Here is a 13,288-nt window from a genome sequence, read left to right on the forward strand (position 1 = left end):
ATACACCATCACCTTCCATCTGTGATTCCTTGCCCACATATTTGAAATTGGATGCCTAGGACTACTTCCAATCTCCCCTGCTCATTGTAGCTCCATGGTTCCACAAATAACCCCATAAGAGTTGTTAATTTCCCAGCTGTGACCTACTTTAAGTCTATTTTGGAGACTCATATTAATCTAACATATATGTAAACCCATACAACATAGAAAAAGCTATGGTTTTTCCGGTAGTCATTTATGTATGTGAGAGTTGGACCATAAAGAAAGCTGAGTGTCAAAGAATTGATGCTTTTGAACTGTGATGTTGGAGAGGACTCTTGAGAGTCTCTTGGACTGCAAGGCGATCAAACCAGTCAATCCTAAAGGAAATCAGTCCTGAATATTCATTGGAAGGACTGATGGTGAAACTGAAACTCCAGTACTTTGGCCACCTGATGCAAAGAACTGACTCCTTAGAAAAGACCCTGATGCTAATAAAGATTGAAGGCAGGAGGAGAAGGGAACAACAGAGGATGAGATATTTGGATGGTATCACCAACTCTATGGACATGAGTTTGAGCAAGCTCCAGGAGTTGGTGATGGACAGGGAAGCCTGGAGTACTGCAGTCCAGGGGGTTGCAAAGAGTCAGACATGACTGAGCAACTAAACTGAACTGATACAACGTAGATAAAACTGGTCATAATAAGAAATGAGGTTAAAGTAAGGTCACAATATTTTGGTCTCTAAACTTTGACAGCATAAACCATCTAAAGCAATGGTTCTTAAATCTCCTTTAAGGAATATCTTTAAAATGTAGATGCATAGAGCCCTTCCTCAGACCTGTTTAAACAGTGGGGCCCAGACACCTGTGACTTTCATGAACGCCACAGATAATTTTGTTGCTGCATAGTGATGCACATCCTTACTTCATTTATTGAACAAACATTTCACGAGAACAAACATTTCTTTGACCCATACCAAATTTTGAATATAAATGTTTTCTTCTTAGTATAGTTCCTTGGCTAACAAACTAACAAGCAATTTGAGGAAAAGCATCATGATCTATGTTTTGAAAAAAGTACTTCCCCCAGCCCATCCTTAAACCCAGCTGGGCATATAGGAGGCAAATGTTATAGTGCTTGGATCACCAGCCCCTCAAATAAAACATGTTGATACACCTTCAGATACTGCACCAGAGAATATTTTTAAGCCTGGACTTTGTAGGTATCCAAAGAAATCTGCATGGTGTGTGTGTGTGCATGTATGCGTATATTCTTAATTGTACATTGAGACTAAGCTAAGCAAGACTCAGATCGTAGCATTAAACTTCTGTTTTGAAGCTTGGTTATGAACCCAAAATAACAACATATACACCAGGAAATGCATATCAAAGTAGGAAAGATAAATATCTCAACAAATATACTTTCCTTTCTTTTTTACATACTACAACCCACATCACTCTGCTCTCAAAACAATATTCAAATAACTGAGTGCCACTGGGCACTTACAAAATCAGGAACTTACAAAATGGCTTTTCAAAGTGTGTTCATTCCGAAAACACAGAGTGTAGCTCCAATGAACACGTACAGCCGCCGCTAGATCATGAGGGTCGGGAGGAATCCATTTCAGAGGCTGGGTCACGCCCTCGCTCTCTGCGGTCTGCCTCTTGAGAGAGGCTGGCAGTGACAAAGGGGCACTAGTGAAAAACGGCTTTTGCTGGGGGAAAGGCTACGATGGGATGGATGTGGGAGATGCGTCTGGTCAACTCTGGGGCAAAAAACGACTCCAACTGTGTTTACTGAGGGGGCAAACACCCACCCGCGTGTAACGGGTCTTAGAGCAGTTGGAAACGGGAGAATGAGCAGCTCGGACCTCCTTTTGTTAGGCTCCTTAGAGAAGAGCAGGAAGACGTGTGGAGGGAAAATGAAACTTGCCTACGAGATAATGGGGAACAAGCTAGTGCTCACACATCAGCAGACAAAGCACCCGCCAGCGTCCTTCACTGCCTGCAAAGGAGATGAAGAGGCCAGCAAGGAAACAAAGTCCCTCGAGTGAGGTGCGGCGGGCCACCCTTACCAAGACGCTCTGTGACCGCAAGTATCGCCTGACCTGCTCCCTACAAACCCTTCAGCACAACTCGGTGACTTTTCTCCTGATCTCTGAAAGACACTAATCTGGGGCAAGAAAAAAAGGAAATCTTTTTCAAAAAGTACAAGAGTCAGAGCAATTGAAAGCATTCCTTACCAATTTTGTAACGTCTTTCACATCATCAGTCACACGGTTACTGCAGATCCCTTGAGTGTGGACGAGAGGATTAAATAGGAGCAGTTGAAGATAAATGCAAGTGATAATCCAAGTCTAAATGAAAAGAGAAAAAATGCTGGTGACCATCAGTAAATATCCATAGTCACTCAAACTATTAACAACTAACATTTTCTGCCTTAATGTGGAAAAAAGAATCTATCTTGTGGGTTTTTTTTTTTTTCTTTGAATACTACTGGTTTAAATACCTTACACACAAACTATGCTAACCAAATTTCTTAAAAATTCTCTGTTAAAATATGGTTTGGTTTTTAATTTCAATGACAGTATCGTTAACTTTTGTCAAAAACGTTCTATGGGCAATTCCCCAATGGCAATTAGAAATGAACTTGTAGCAACATGAGAAGAATTTATCACTTAAGCTATTTTCTAAAAACTAGGGAATGCATAAAATTTGTACCTTAAGGCACCAAAAAAAATTTTTCTCTACTTTAAATGTAGACTGTTTGGCAAGTAACAGCAAAACTCTGAGCATTGCTTTAACCCAATAACCTACTAGAACACCCAGTTAAAGTGAGAGAGAGATATTTAGATCTAGGAGAGAATTTAAGTTGTGAGACATCAAAAGAGTCATTGTTTTCAATCACAGTTTTTTAGCGATTTAACAAGGAAAAATATTTTCTTAGTCAATGAGAAGCCATTTTTGAACACCAGCATGAAGTACTCACACACACTCACACACACACACACACACACACACATGCTACCTCTCTTTCCAAATAACTCTTTCAACCATGTTAAATAGTTACTTTTATGCCTGGCTTACTTTTTCTTATTACCCTGTGTTTTATATTTCTAAAAATTAGGGCATCTATTTTTTTCCCCTCAATATCTTTACAAGACATAACAGCACCTGGAATATAAAAAGCTCTTGCTAAATATTTGCTAGATGAATCAGTGATCAAGGTTAAAAAAGAGTCTAATGTTTCAAATTTGATACCTATTTATTGAACTTGTATGAGACAGGGACTGAGCCAGCCGGAGAATTGTACAAAGGTGATAAGACTCCCCTGAAATGCAGATTCAGGGAAATAAGTAATACACACACCCTGCGATAAATGTTCTGGGAACCCAGAGGAGGAAGCAATTAATCAATTAATCTTAAGGGACAGAACTCGTGGCAGAAAGGTAGTGCCAAGAAAAGCCACAGAGAAAATGTGACTCCAACTGGATTCTGGTGGACAGAGGAGGAATTTGCAAGAGTTGACGGGGAAGGGATGAGCATTCCAGGAAAAATAAACAACAGGAGATGTGATGATATTTTAAAATGTGAGAATTCTTTTATGAGTTAACAGTCATCTATGGCATTTTAAAATTACACAAAGGCCCATCTGCACATGGCTAGAAATCTTTCCTACTTATTATGTAACCAGCCATGTATTAAATGGAACTGGATTATTATTTTCAATTAATATCTGCCAGCTTAATAGATATTATACTGGACCAAGTTACAATGATCATTTACTAAAATTTCTAAGACTACAATGCTTCCTACATATAAAAATGTAGTGTAAACAAAACTAAAATCCCTTCATTGTTTTACCATTGTAATCTATGAATGTTAAGTAATCCTGCTTAATTTTGTTTAAGACTACTTAGAGCTTGGTGGGATCCTGCTCTTCTCCCTTGGGCCAAAATAAAGACTAAATTGTGTACATCAGGGGTCCCTAACCTCTGGGATCTAGTGCCTGATGATCTGAAGTGAAGCCAAGTAATAAATAATAGAAATAACATGCAATACATGTAATATGCTTGAATCATCCCCAAACCATCCCCATCTCTACCCTGGCCTGTGGAAAAATTGTCTTCCATGAAACTGGGCCCTGGTGCTGAAAAGGTTGGGAACCGCTAGTGTAAATGATTTGTTTGGGGGATTCCGCTTTTTGGACAATCCCAACACATAACATCTCCTCTAAGAGTCTCCCTTCATGTATGTAAATACAATGCTTAAACTCTCTCACACTGTCATCGCTAAAATATAACCCTCCCTTGAAATAGATTTCTCCAACACCCTCTTTCATGATCTAACTTTGGAATCCTCCCTAAGTATCTCTATAATGGGCCAATCTCTAATAACCTTATTCATATTCTAGGCTGTAAGAAATATAAAGGCACAGGGATGAGGGAGGGAGGACTCGATAAAGGTGATCAAAAGGTACAAAGTTTCAGTTGAAAGATAAAATAACCACTAGGGATGTACTGTATAATGTGATAAATATAGTTAGCACTGCTCTATGTTATATATGAAAGTTGTTTGAGAGTAAATCCCAAGAGTTCTTATCACAAGGAAAAAAAAATTTCTGCTTCTTTACTTTTGTAACTATATGAGATGACAGATGTTCACTAATCTTAATATGGTCATCACTGCATGATGTATGTAAGTCAAATCACTATGCTGTGCAACTTATATAGGGTATATGTCAATTATATCTCAGTAAGACTGAATTAAAAAATAAATAAATATAAGGGCAGAAATTCTGTTGATTTCTCTTTACCATGTTTTATGCCTGACATTTAAGAAACGCTACACAAACATTTGTTCACTCATTCATTCATTCAGCAAATATTTATTAAGCACCTAGTGCTACTGTGTGCTGGGCACTGTTCTAGATGCTGGGGATATATTAGTAAAAAAAAAAGCAAAAATCCCTACCCTCATGAAGCTTAGCTTCTAATGAGAGAAGGCAGACCATGACCAATAAAACTGATAAATAACCAGATTATATAGTATGTCAAAAGTGTACCATGAAAAGAGAAAAATTAGATCTCAGTAAAGGGACTGGAATTACAATGCCTACTGTTCTCTACTAGCAGCAGGGTCTTAGGTTCAAGGTGACAGTCACACTCATGAGGCGTTGGAGGCTTCACCTAGCACCAAGTGTACTACTGAGCTCTGAGAAAGGAAACAGGAGAGATGACAAAGAGCACGCACAGCAGAATAGAACTCACGACTGACTGCTGCACCATCTCTAATGTCCACATATCACTACACCCTTGGGGCATGTGGCAATGATTCACAATGCTGGGTGGGCAGGACCACTTCTCAAGCTTATACCTCGCTAGTTGAGTAGCCCCTTCAGGGACATGCCATGAGCTGCCACTCATTCTCCATTACAGCTCCTCCCACCAGTAACAGTCTCAACAATAAAAGGCATACTGGTGATTGTTCTGCTACCTAGTAACTTCAGCAGGACTCTCTTGGGTGAAGTTTAGGTATACTCCTATCAGTTACTTGAGTTCTTGATACAAAGAGGAAGGTAGATCGCTTCTCGGCCTTTTGGCTAAGATCAAGTGAGGAAGGTAGAGAGGTCAAATCCCCAGGCATCTCTGAATCTAGAGAAAAGGCCACAGTACCAGCTATTAACGCCACCTCTCTTTCCCCAGAGACTGAATGACTGCAAAAATAATGCTATTTTGGTGGGGCCTCATTGGGAAGGCAACGTTTTATCAAAGATTAGATGGCACTAAGGGAATTATCCATGCAGATGTCTGTAGGAGAGTGTTATAGACAGAGAAAGAGAAGCTACTGCTAAGTCCCTAAGGTCTATTTTGTTGTTTTCAATTGAATCTTTCAAGATATTTTATTATAAAAGTAATATATTATCATTACCAAACACTTGGAGAATAAAGAAAAAACCTGCTTGGAAAGTCACTACCCTGACAATTTTTAGAAAGTGTATCTCCCCCCACCATTATAAAAGAAATGCATCTCATTGATTTAAGGAACCTGCTTTATTTAAGGAAGAGCAAGAAGAAAGCAGGGCTTCTTGGGTGGTGCTAGTGGTCAAGAACCCACCTGCCAATGCAGGAGACAAGAGACTTGGGTTCTATCCCTAAGTTGGGAAGATCTCCTGAAGGAGGGCAAGGCAACCCACTTCAGTATTCTTGCCTGGAGAATCCCATGGACAGAGGAGCCGGGTGGGCTACAATCCATAGGGTTGCAAAGAGTTGGACAGGACTGAAGCTTAGCACACATGCATGCATGTGAGAGTAAAGAGGGAGCAATGAAGATGATGATGTCAAAGGGAACAGGTCAGATCATGTAGGGTCTTGTATACTCATCTGGATTTTTGACTTTTACTGTGAACCAAGAGGGATTCGTTGCAGGATTTTGAGCATAGGAGACAGATGACATGTTATATAATAATAATACTAAAAACCTGGTCGTTTCTTACAAAACTGAACATACCCTTACCATATGATCGAGCAATCATGCTCCTTGGTCCTGTCCCAAGGAGCTGAAAATATATATCCATACAAAAACCTGCTTACTGATTTTTATAGCCGCTTATTCAAAACTGCAAAACTTGGAAACAGCCAGAATGTCCTTCAGTAGGTGAATAGATGAATAAACTGTGGTATATCTGGGCAATGGACTTTTACTCAGCACTAAAAAGAAATGAGCTATAAAGCCATAAAACGACATAGAGTAAACAAATACACGTTACAAAGTGAAGAAGCCAATATGAAAAGACTCTACACCATTTGATTCCAACTCCTCTGTCATTCGGAAAGGGCAAAACTGTGCAAATAGTAAAAAGATCAGTGTTGCCAGGGGTTGGAGCGGGAGGCATGCACAGACAGAGCATGCACACATGTGTGCTCAGCTGTGTTCAACTCTGTGCGACCCTATGGACTGTAGCCCACCCGGCTCTTCTGTCCATGGGATTCTCCAGGCAAAAATACTGCAGTGGGTTGCCATTTTCTTCTCCAGGAGATCTTCCCAACCCAGGGATCGAATTCATGTCCCTTGCATTAGTAGGCGGATTTTCTTTTCACCACTCGGCCACCTGGGAAGCCCACAGAGCACAGAAGATTTCTAGTGCAGTGAAAGTACTCTATGTGATACTATAATTGTGAAATACATGTCATTATATGTTTATCCAAACTCAGAAAATACACCACCAAGAGTAAACCCTAGCATAGACTATGGGCTCTGGGTGATTAAGGTGTATCAGCATAAGTCCATCAGCTGTAACAAATGCACCAGTCTGGTGGGAGATTATTGATAATGAGGGAAGCCCTGCGTGTGTGGGGGTAAGGGGCACTGGGGAAACCTCTGTACCTTCCTCTCAATTTTGCTATGAACTGCTCTAAAAATATAAATTCTTCCCCTAAAAAAAAAAAAAAAAATTTTTAAAAGATCACTTCTGATTGCTGTGGTAAGAATAGACTCAGGCTTTAACAACAGGTAAAAACAGGAAGACCAATTTGGGGATACTGCTATAATCTAAGCAAGAAAGGGTTGTCACAGTGTACTGCTTAGAGGTGGTTAGCTCAGAGTCAAGGATGACTCCACGGATTCTTGTCTGAGCAACTGAATGGATAGTGTTGCCATCAAGTTATCAATATGGGAATGACTGAGGGGTAGAGAAGGTTTGGGGGGGGGTCATATGAGGAGTAAAGTTTTGAATGTCATCAGTTTGAGATGTCTTTAAGATATCCTAGTGATGAAAGTAGGTCAGGATATTTGAATCTGGACTCATGAGGGTAGTTTGGGCTGGATATAGAAATACGACAGCCTTTGATACATAAATGGAATTTTAAGCAAAAGAGTGGATGAGACTATCAAAGGAGTGAATACAAATAGAAAAAAGAACAAATAACTGGGTCCTATGATTCATGGGGTTGCAAAGAGTCGGACACGACTAAGCAACTGAACTGAACTGATGGTGCTCCAATCTTGAGAGGTCTGGAAAAGATTTAGAACACACAAAGGAGCCTGAGAGAGAGCCAAGGGAGGAGAAGGAGGAGAAACCCAAGTTAAAAAAAAACAGAAACAGTAAAAGTACCTTAAGGAGGTCAAACTATGAACTACATCAAATACTCATAACAGATCAAGTAAGATGAGGACTAAGAACTGATCACTGAATTTAGCAGCACAGAGGTCACTGGTGACATTAACAAGAGCATTTTTATTGAAACAGTTTGGAAAAGGCCAGAGAGGGGCGGATTCGAGAGTGAGGGGTGAGTGATTAGAAACAGTGCATACAGGGAGCTTTTTGAAAAGAGCTGTCTTTTCACCTTGCTTACAGTTTCCTTTGTTGTGCAGAAGCTTTTAATTTTAATTAGGTCCCATTTATTTATTTTTGCTTTTATTTCCAATATTCTGGGAGGTGGGTCATAGAGGATCCTGCTGTGATTTATGTTGAAAAGACAGCCTTCAGAATGGGAGAAAATAATAGCAAATGAAGCAACTGACAAACAACTAATCTCAAAAATATATAAGCAACTCCTGCAGCTCAATTCCAGAAAAATAAATGACCCAATCAAAAAATGGGCCAAAGAACTAAATAGACATTTCTCCAAAGAAGACATACAGATGGCTGACAAACACATGAAAAAATGCTCAACATCACTCATTATCAGAGAAATGCAAATCAAAACCACAATGAGGTACCATTTCACACCTGTCAGAATGGCTGCGATCCAAAAGTCTACAAGCAATAAATGCTGGAGAGGGTGTGGAGAAAAAGGAACCCTCTTACACTGTTGGTGGGAATGCAAACTAGTACAGCCATTATGGAGAACAGTATGGAGATTCCTTAAAAAACTGGAAATAGAACTGCCTTATGACCCAGCAATCCCACTGCTGGGCATACACACCAAGGAAACCAGAATTGAAAGAGACACATGTACCCCAATGTTCATTGCAGCACTGTTTATAATAGCCAGGACATGGAAGCAACCTAGATGTCCATCAGCAGATGAATGGATAAGAAAGCTGTGGTACATATATACAATGGAGTATTACTCAGCCATTAAAAAGAATACATTTGAATCAGTTCTAATGAGGTGGATGAAACTGGAGCTTATTATACAGAGTGAAGTAAGCCAGAAAGAAAAACACCAATAGAGTATACTAACGCATATATATGGAACTTAGAAAGATGGTAAGGATAACCCTGTATGCGAGACAGCAAAAGAGACACAGATGTATAGAACAGTCTTTTGGACTCTGTGGGAGAGGGAGAGGGTGGGATGATTTGGGAGAATGGCATTGAAACATGTATAATATCATATAAGAAACGAATTGTCACTCCAGGTTCGATGCAGGATACAGGAAGCTTGGGGCTGGTGCACTGGGATGACCCAGAGGGATAGTATGGGGAGGGAGGTGGGAGAGGGGTTCAGGATGGGGAACATGTGTTCACCTGTGGCAGATTCATGTTGATGTATGGCTAAACCAATACAATATTGTAAAGTAATTAGCCTCCAATTAAAATAAATGTATTTTAAAAAATAAACAAAAGAGGTGTCTTTCAAAGGACAGCAAATAAATAAATGAACAAAGAAATAAAAACAAAGTGAGAATGTGGTTGGTGAAGAATTAGGTTGGAGTGGGGGGAGACTTTTTTTGTAAGACGGTAGAAATACCAGGATGTCTGTATACCTATGGGGACAATCCAGAAGGAGCTACAACTCGCACTGTGGATCAGAAGAAAGGTACAGTAGAGCGATGTTCTTGAGGACAGGAAGGGGTGAGATCCAGGTCTCAAACAGAGGGCCTGGCTTTTAATAGAGTGTATACTGTAGGTCATCAGTACCACCAGGCAGGATGTCTGAATGTGTGCACAAATGCTGCTGCTTTCTGAACAGCAGTGAATACAGCTTTCCCTTACTGAATATTTACTGGGTACCAAACATTTTGTCCAACTGATCACAAACAAAATTTAAGATTCATCTATCTTAATTTTGAAGATGAAGAAACCAAGATAAAGAGAGATTTGGTGACTTCTACGTGGTGAGGGCTTTGCTGATAGCTAAGCTAGTAAAGAATCTGCCTGCAATGCAGGAGACCCTGGTTCGATTCCTGGGTAGGGAAGATCCACTGCAGAAGGGATAGGCTACCCACTCCAGTATTCTGGCCTGGAGAATCCCATTGACTGTATAGTCCATAGGGTCACAAAGAGTTGGACACTACTGAGTGAATTTCACTTTCACTCCATGGTGAGATCAGAATGTGAATTTCACTTTCACTCCATGGTGAGATCAGAATGAAAACTCAAGTGCGTCCAGTTTGAAATCCTGTCCTCTTTCACCACCTCACACTGTCATAGCACTCCCAGGAAGCTGTTACATCATTGGTGAGGACTCTGACACCATCTTTCAAAGACTTCAATAATTATTTAAATATAATGCATATGAAGACAAGCTTGTTTCCAAGTCAAAGCTGAATATTTTACATTTTTCAGAACTTTTAATTTTATAATTTTATATGTTTTTGATAGTTTAAAAATATATATTAATTGTAAGTTTTGTAAGACATTCAAAATCTATTAACAATTGCAAAGTAATTTCACCAGGGCAACAATTTCTTTTGGATCAACTATATAGAAACATCTGTAAAGATGACTTTGCTCAATTTATTAGGGTCCATTTGAGCAGGACTAAACTTAAATCTGTTAATGCACTCAAATATTCCTGAGAAAATGTAAATTGGTGCACCCACTATGGAAAACAGTATGGAGGTTCTTCAAAAAAACTAAAGATATGTTTTCCATATGATTCTACCATCCCACTCTTGGACATATATCATGAGAAAACTATAATTTGAAAAGATACGGGCACCCCAATGTTCATCGCACCACTATTTACAATAGCCAAGCTATGGAAACAACCTAAATGCCCATCAACAGATGAACAGATAAAGATGTGCTACACGTATGGAATGGCACACTAGCCATAAAGTAGACTAAACAGTGCCAATTACAACCACGTGAGTAGACCTAGAGATGATCACACTATGTGAAGTCAGGCAGAGGAAGCCGAACACCGTATGACATCACTTATATCTGGAATCTAAAATACGACACAAATGAACTCACCTAGGAAACAGAGACAGACTCACAGACGTAGGAGTTGTGGTTGCCAAAGGTGAGGGGAGACGGGGAAGGAATGGAGTGGAAGTTTGGGACCAGCAGGTGCAATCTATTATACATAGGATGGATACACAAGATTCTACTCTATAGCACAGAGAACTATATTCAATATCCTGGGATAAACTATAACGAGAAAAAAAAAACATGAAAAAGAATGTATGAATGTAACTGGATCACTTTGCTGCACGCTGGAAATTAACACAACATAGTAAAACCATTATACTTCAACAAAATAAAAAATATAAAACAAGTATCTCTGAGAAACATATTTCATGAAGCATTATGTTAAAGCTATCACACTGAAATTGTAATTTAGTATTGCATATACAGTTGGCCCTTGAGCAATGCAGCAGTCATCCAGGTATAATTTATAGTCAGCCCACCCTATCCCTGGCTCCTCAGCATCCAGGGATTCAACCAATCTGAGACTGTGTAGTACCCTCAGTATTTACTATTGAAAAATATCCACATATAAGTGGACCCATGCAGTTCATACTCATGTTCTTCAAGGGTCATGTACTTTGCTACTGATAAGTATTCATCTTTCATAAAATCCAGTCATTCACTCAGGCATAACTAAACATTAGGATGGAGGAACAGTCAGGGTAGAAATATATTCAGCATTCTGCACAGCAGTAGTAATACCTCCCTATCACTATTTCAGGGAGAGGGTTGAAATGAGCTTACTTCTTTAAATGGAAAAGTATTTTTTCCATATTATTCTATGCAGAAATTATTCTAATATATAGTACACACACTTCCCTGATATCCTAAACAGTGACTAGAAATATTAAACTTTGCTTTTCTTTGATGATTCATTCTCATCAAATAAAGGAAAGACTAAATGAAAGAAGCCAGACACAGAAAGACAAATATCATATGATCTCACATATATGTGGAATCAAAAAAAAAAAAAGTTGAACTCATAGCAACAAAGAGTAGAACGGAAAGGTGGCTGGGGGGTGGAGGAAAATGGGGAGATATTGATTAAAGGTTACAAACTTTCATTTATAAGTTCTGAAGGCCTAAATACAGCACTTTGACTACAGCTAATAATACTGTATTGTTCACTTGAAAGTTTCTAAGAGTAGATCTCAAGTGTACTCATCACACACACAGACACACACACACAAAGACACATGGGTAACTGTAGACAGTCTGACTGTAGCCATCATCTCACAACGTATTCATATATCAAAACATCCCATTATACACCTTAAATACATACAATTTTATTTGTCAGTCACACCTCAATAAATTTTCCACAGTTTGCTGTGACCTACAGTCAAAGGATTTAGTGTAGTCAATGAAGTAGAAGTAGATGTTTTTCTGGGATTCTCTAGCTTTTTCTATGATCCAAAGGATGCTGGCAATTTGATCTCTGGTTCTGTGACTGTGTAGATCACAACAAACCGTGGAAAATTCTTAAAGAGATGGGAATGCCAGAACACCTTACCTGCCTCCTGAGAAACCTGTATACAAGTCAAGAAACAACAGTTAGAACCAGACATCGAACAACGGACTGGTTTCAAACTGGGCAAGGAGTACATCAAGGCTGTATATTGTCACCCTGTTTATTTAACTTATACTCAGAGTACATCATGTGACATGCTGGGCTAGATGAAGCACAAGCTGAAATCAAGATTGCCAGCAGAAATATCAATAACCTCAGATATGCAGATGACACCACTCTTATGGCAGAAAGCCAAGAGGAATTAAAAAGCCTCTTGATGAAGGTCAAAGAGAAGAGTAAAAAAGCTGGCTTTAAACTCAACATTAAAAATACGAAGATCATGGCATCTGGTCCCATCACTTCATGGCAAATAGATGGGGAAACAATGGAAACAGTGACAGACTTTATTTTCTTGGGCACCAAAAATCACTGTGGACAGTGACTGAAGCCATGAAATTAAAAGACATTTTCTCCTTGGAAGAAAAGCAATGACACACCTAGACAGCATATTAAAAAGCAGAGACATTACTTTGCCCACAAAGGTCTGTATAGTCAAAGCTATGGTTTTTCCAGTAGTCATGTATGGATGGATGTGACAGCTGGACAATAAAAAAGGTTGTGTGCCAAAGAACTGACACTTTTGAATTGTGG

At 39.3% G+C, this 13,288-nt stretch overlaps 1 protein-coding gene across 10 annotated transcripts in view; it reads right to left on the reverse strand.

Moving 5' to 3' along the window:
• KITLG (KIT ligand) overlaps window positions 1-13,288 on the reverse strand; it is a 107,671-nt gene that overhangs the window by 61,769 nt on the left and 32,614 nt on the right. For 7 of the 10 annotated variants that reach the window (XM_086403741.1, XM_086403736.1, XM_086403735.1 and 4 more), the window contains one exon: window positions 2,225-2,338. The exons of the other annotated variants lie outside the window; for them this stretch is intronic. In XM_086403741.1, the coding sequence (XP_086259867.1) occupies window positions 2,225-2,338 (114 nt within the window). The remainder of the gene's footprint in view (window positions 1-2,224; window positions 2,339-13,288) is intronic. 10 annotated transcript variants of the gene reach the window in all.

This window comes from Bos grunniens, chromosome 5, assembly GCF_055505025.1.
Source record: "Bos grunniens cultivar Pamir isolate PY7600 chromosome 5, Bosgru_T2T1.0, whole genome shotgun sequence".
Taxonomy (NCBI): Eukaryota; Metazoa; Chordata; class Mammalia; order Artiodactyla; family Bovidae; genus Bos; species Bos grunniens.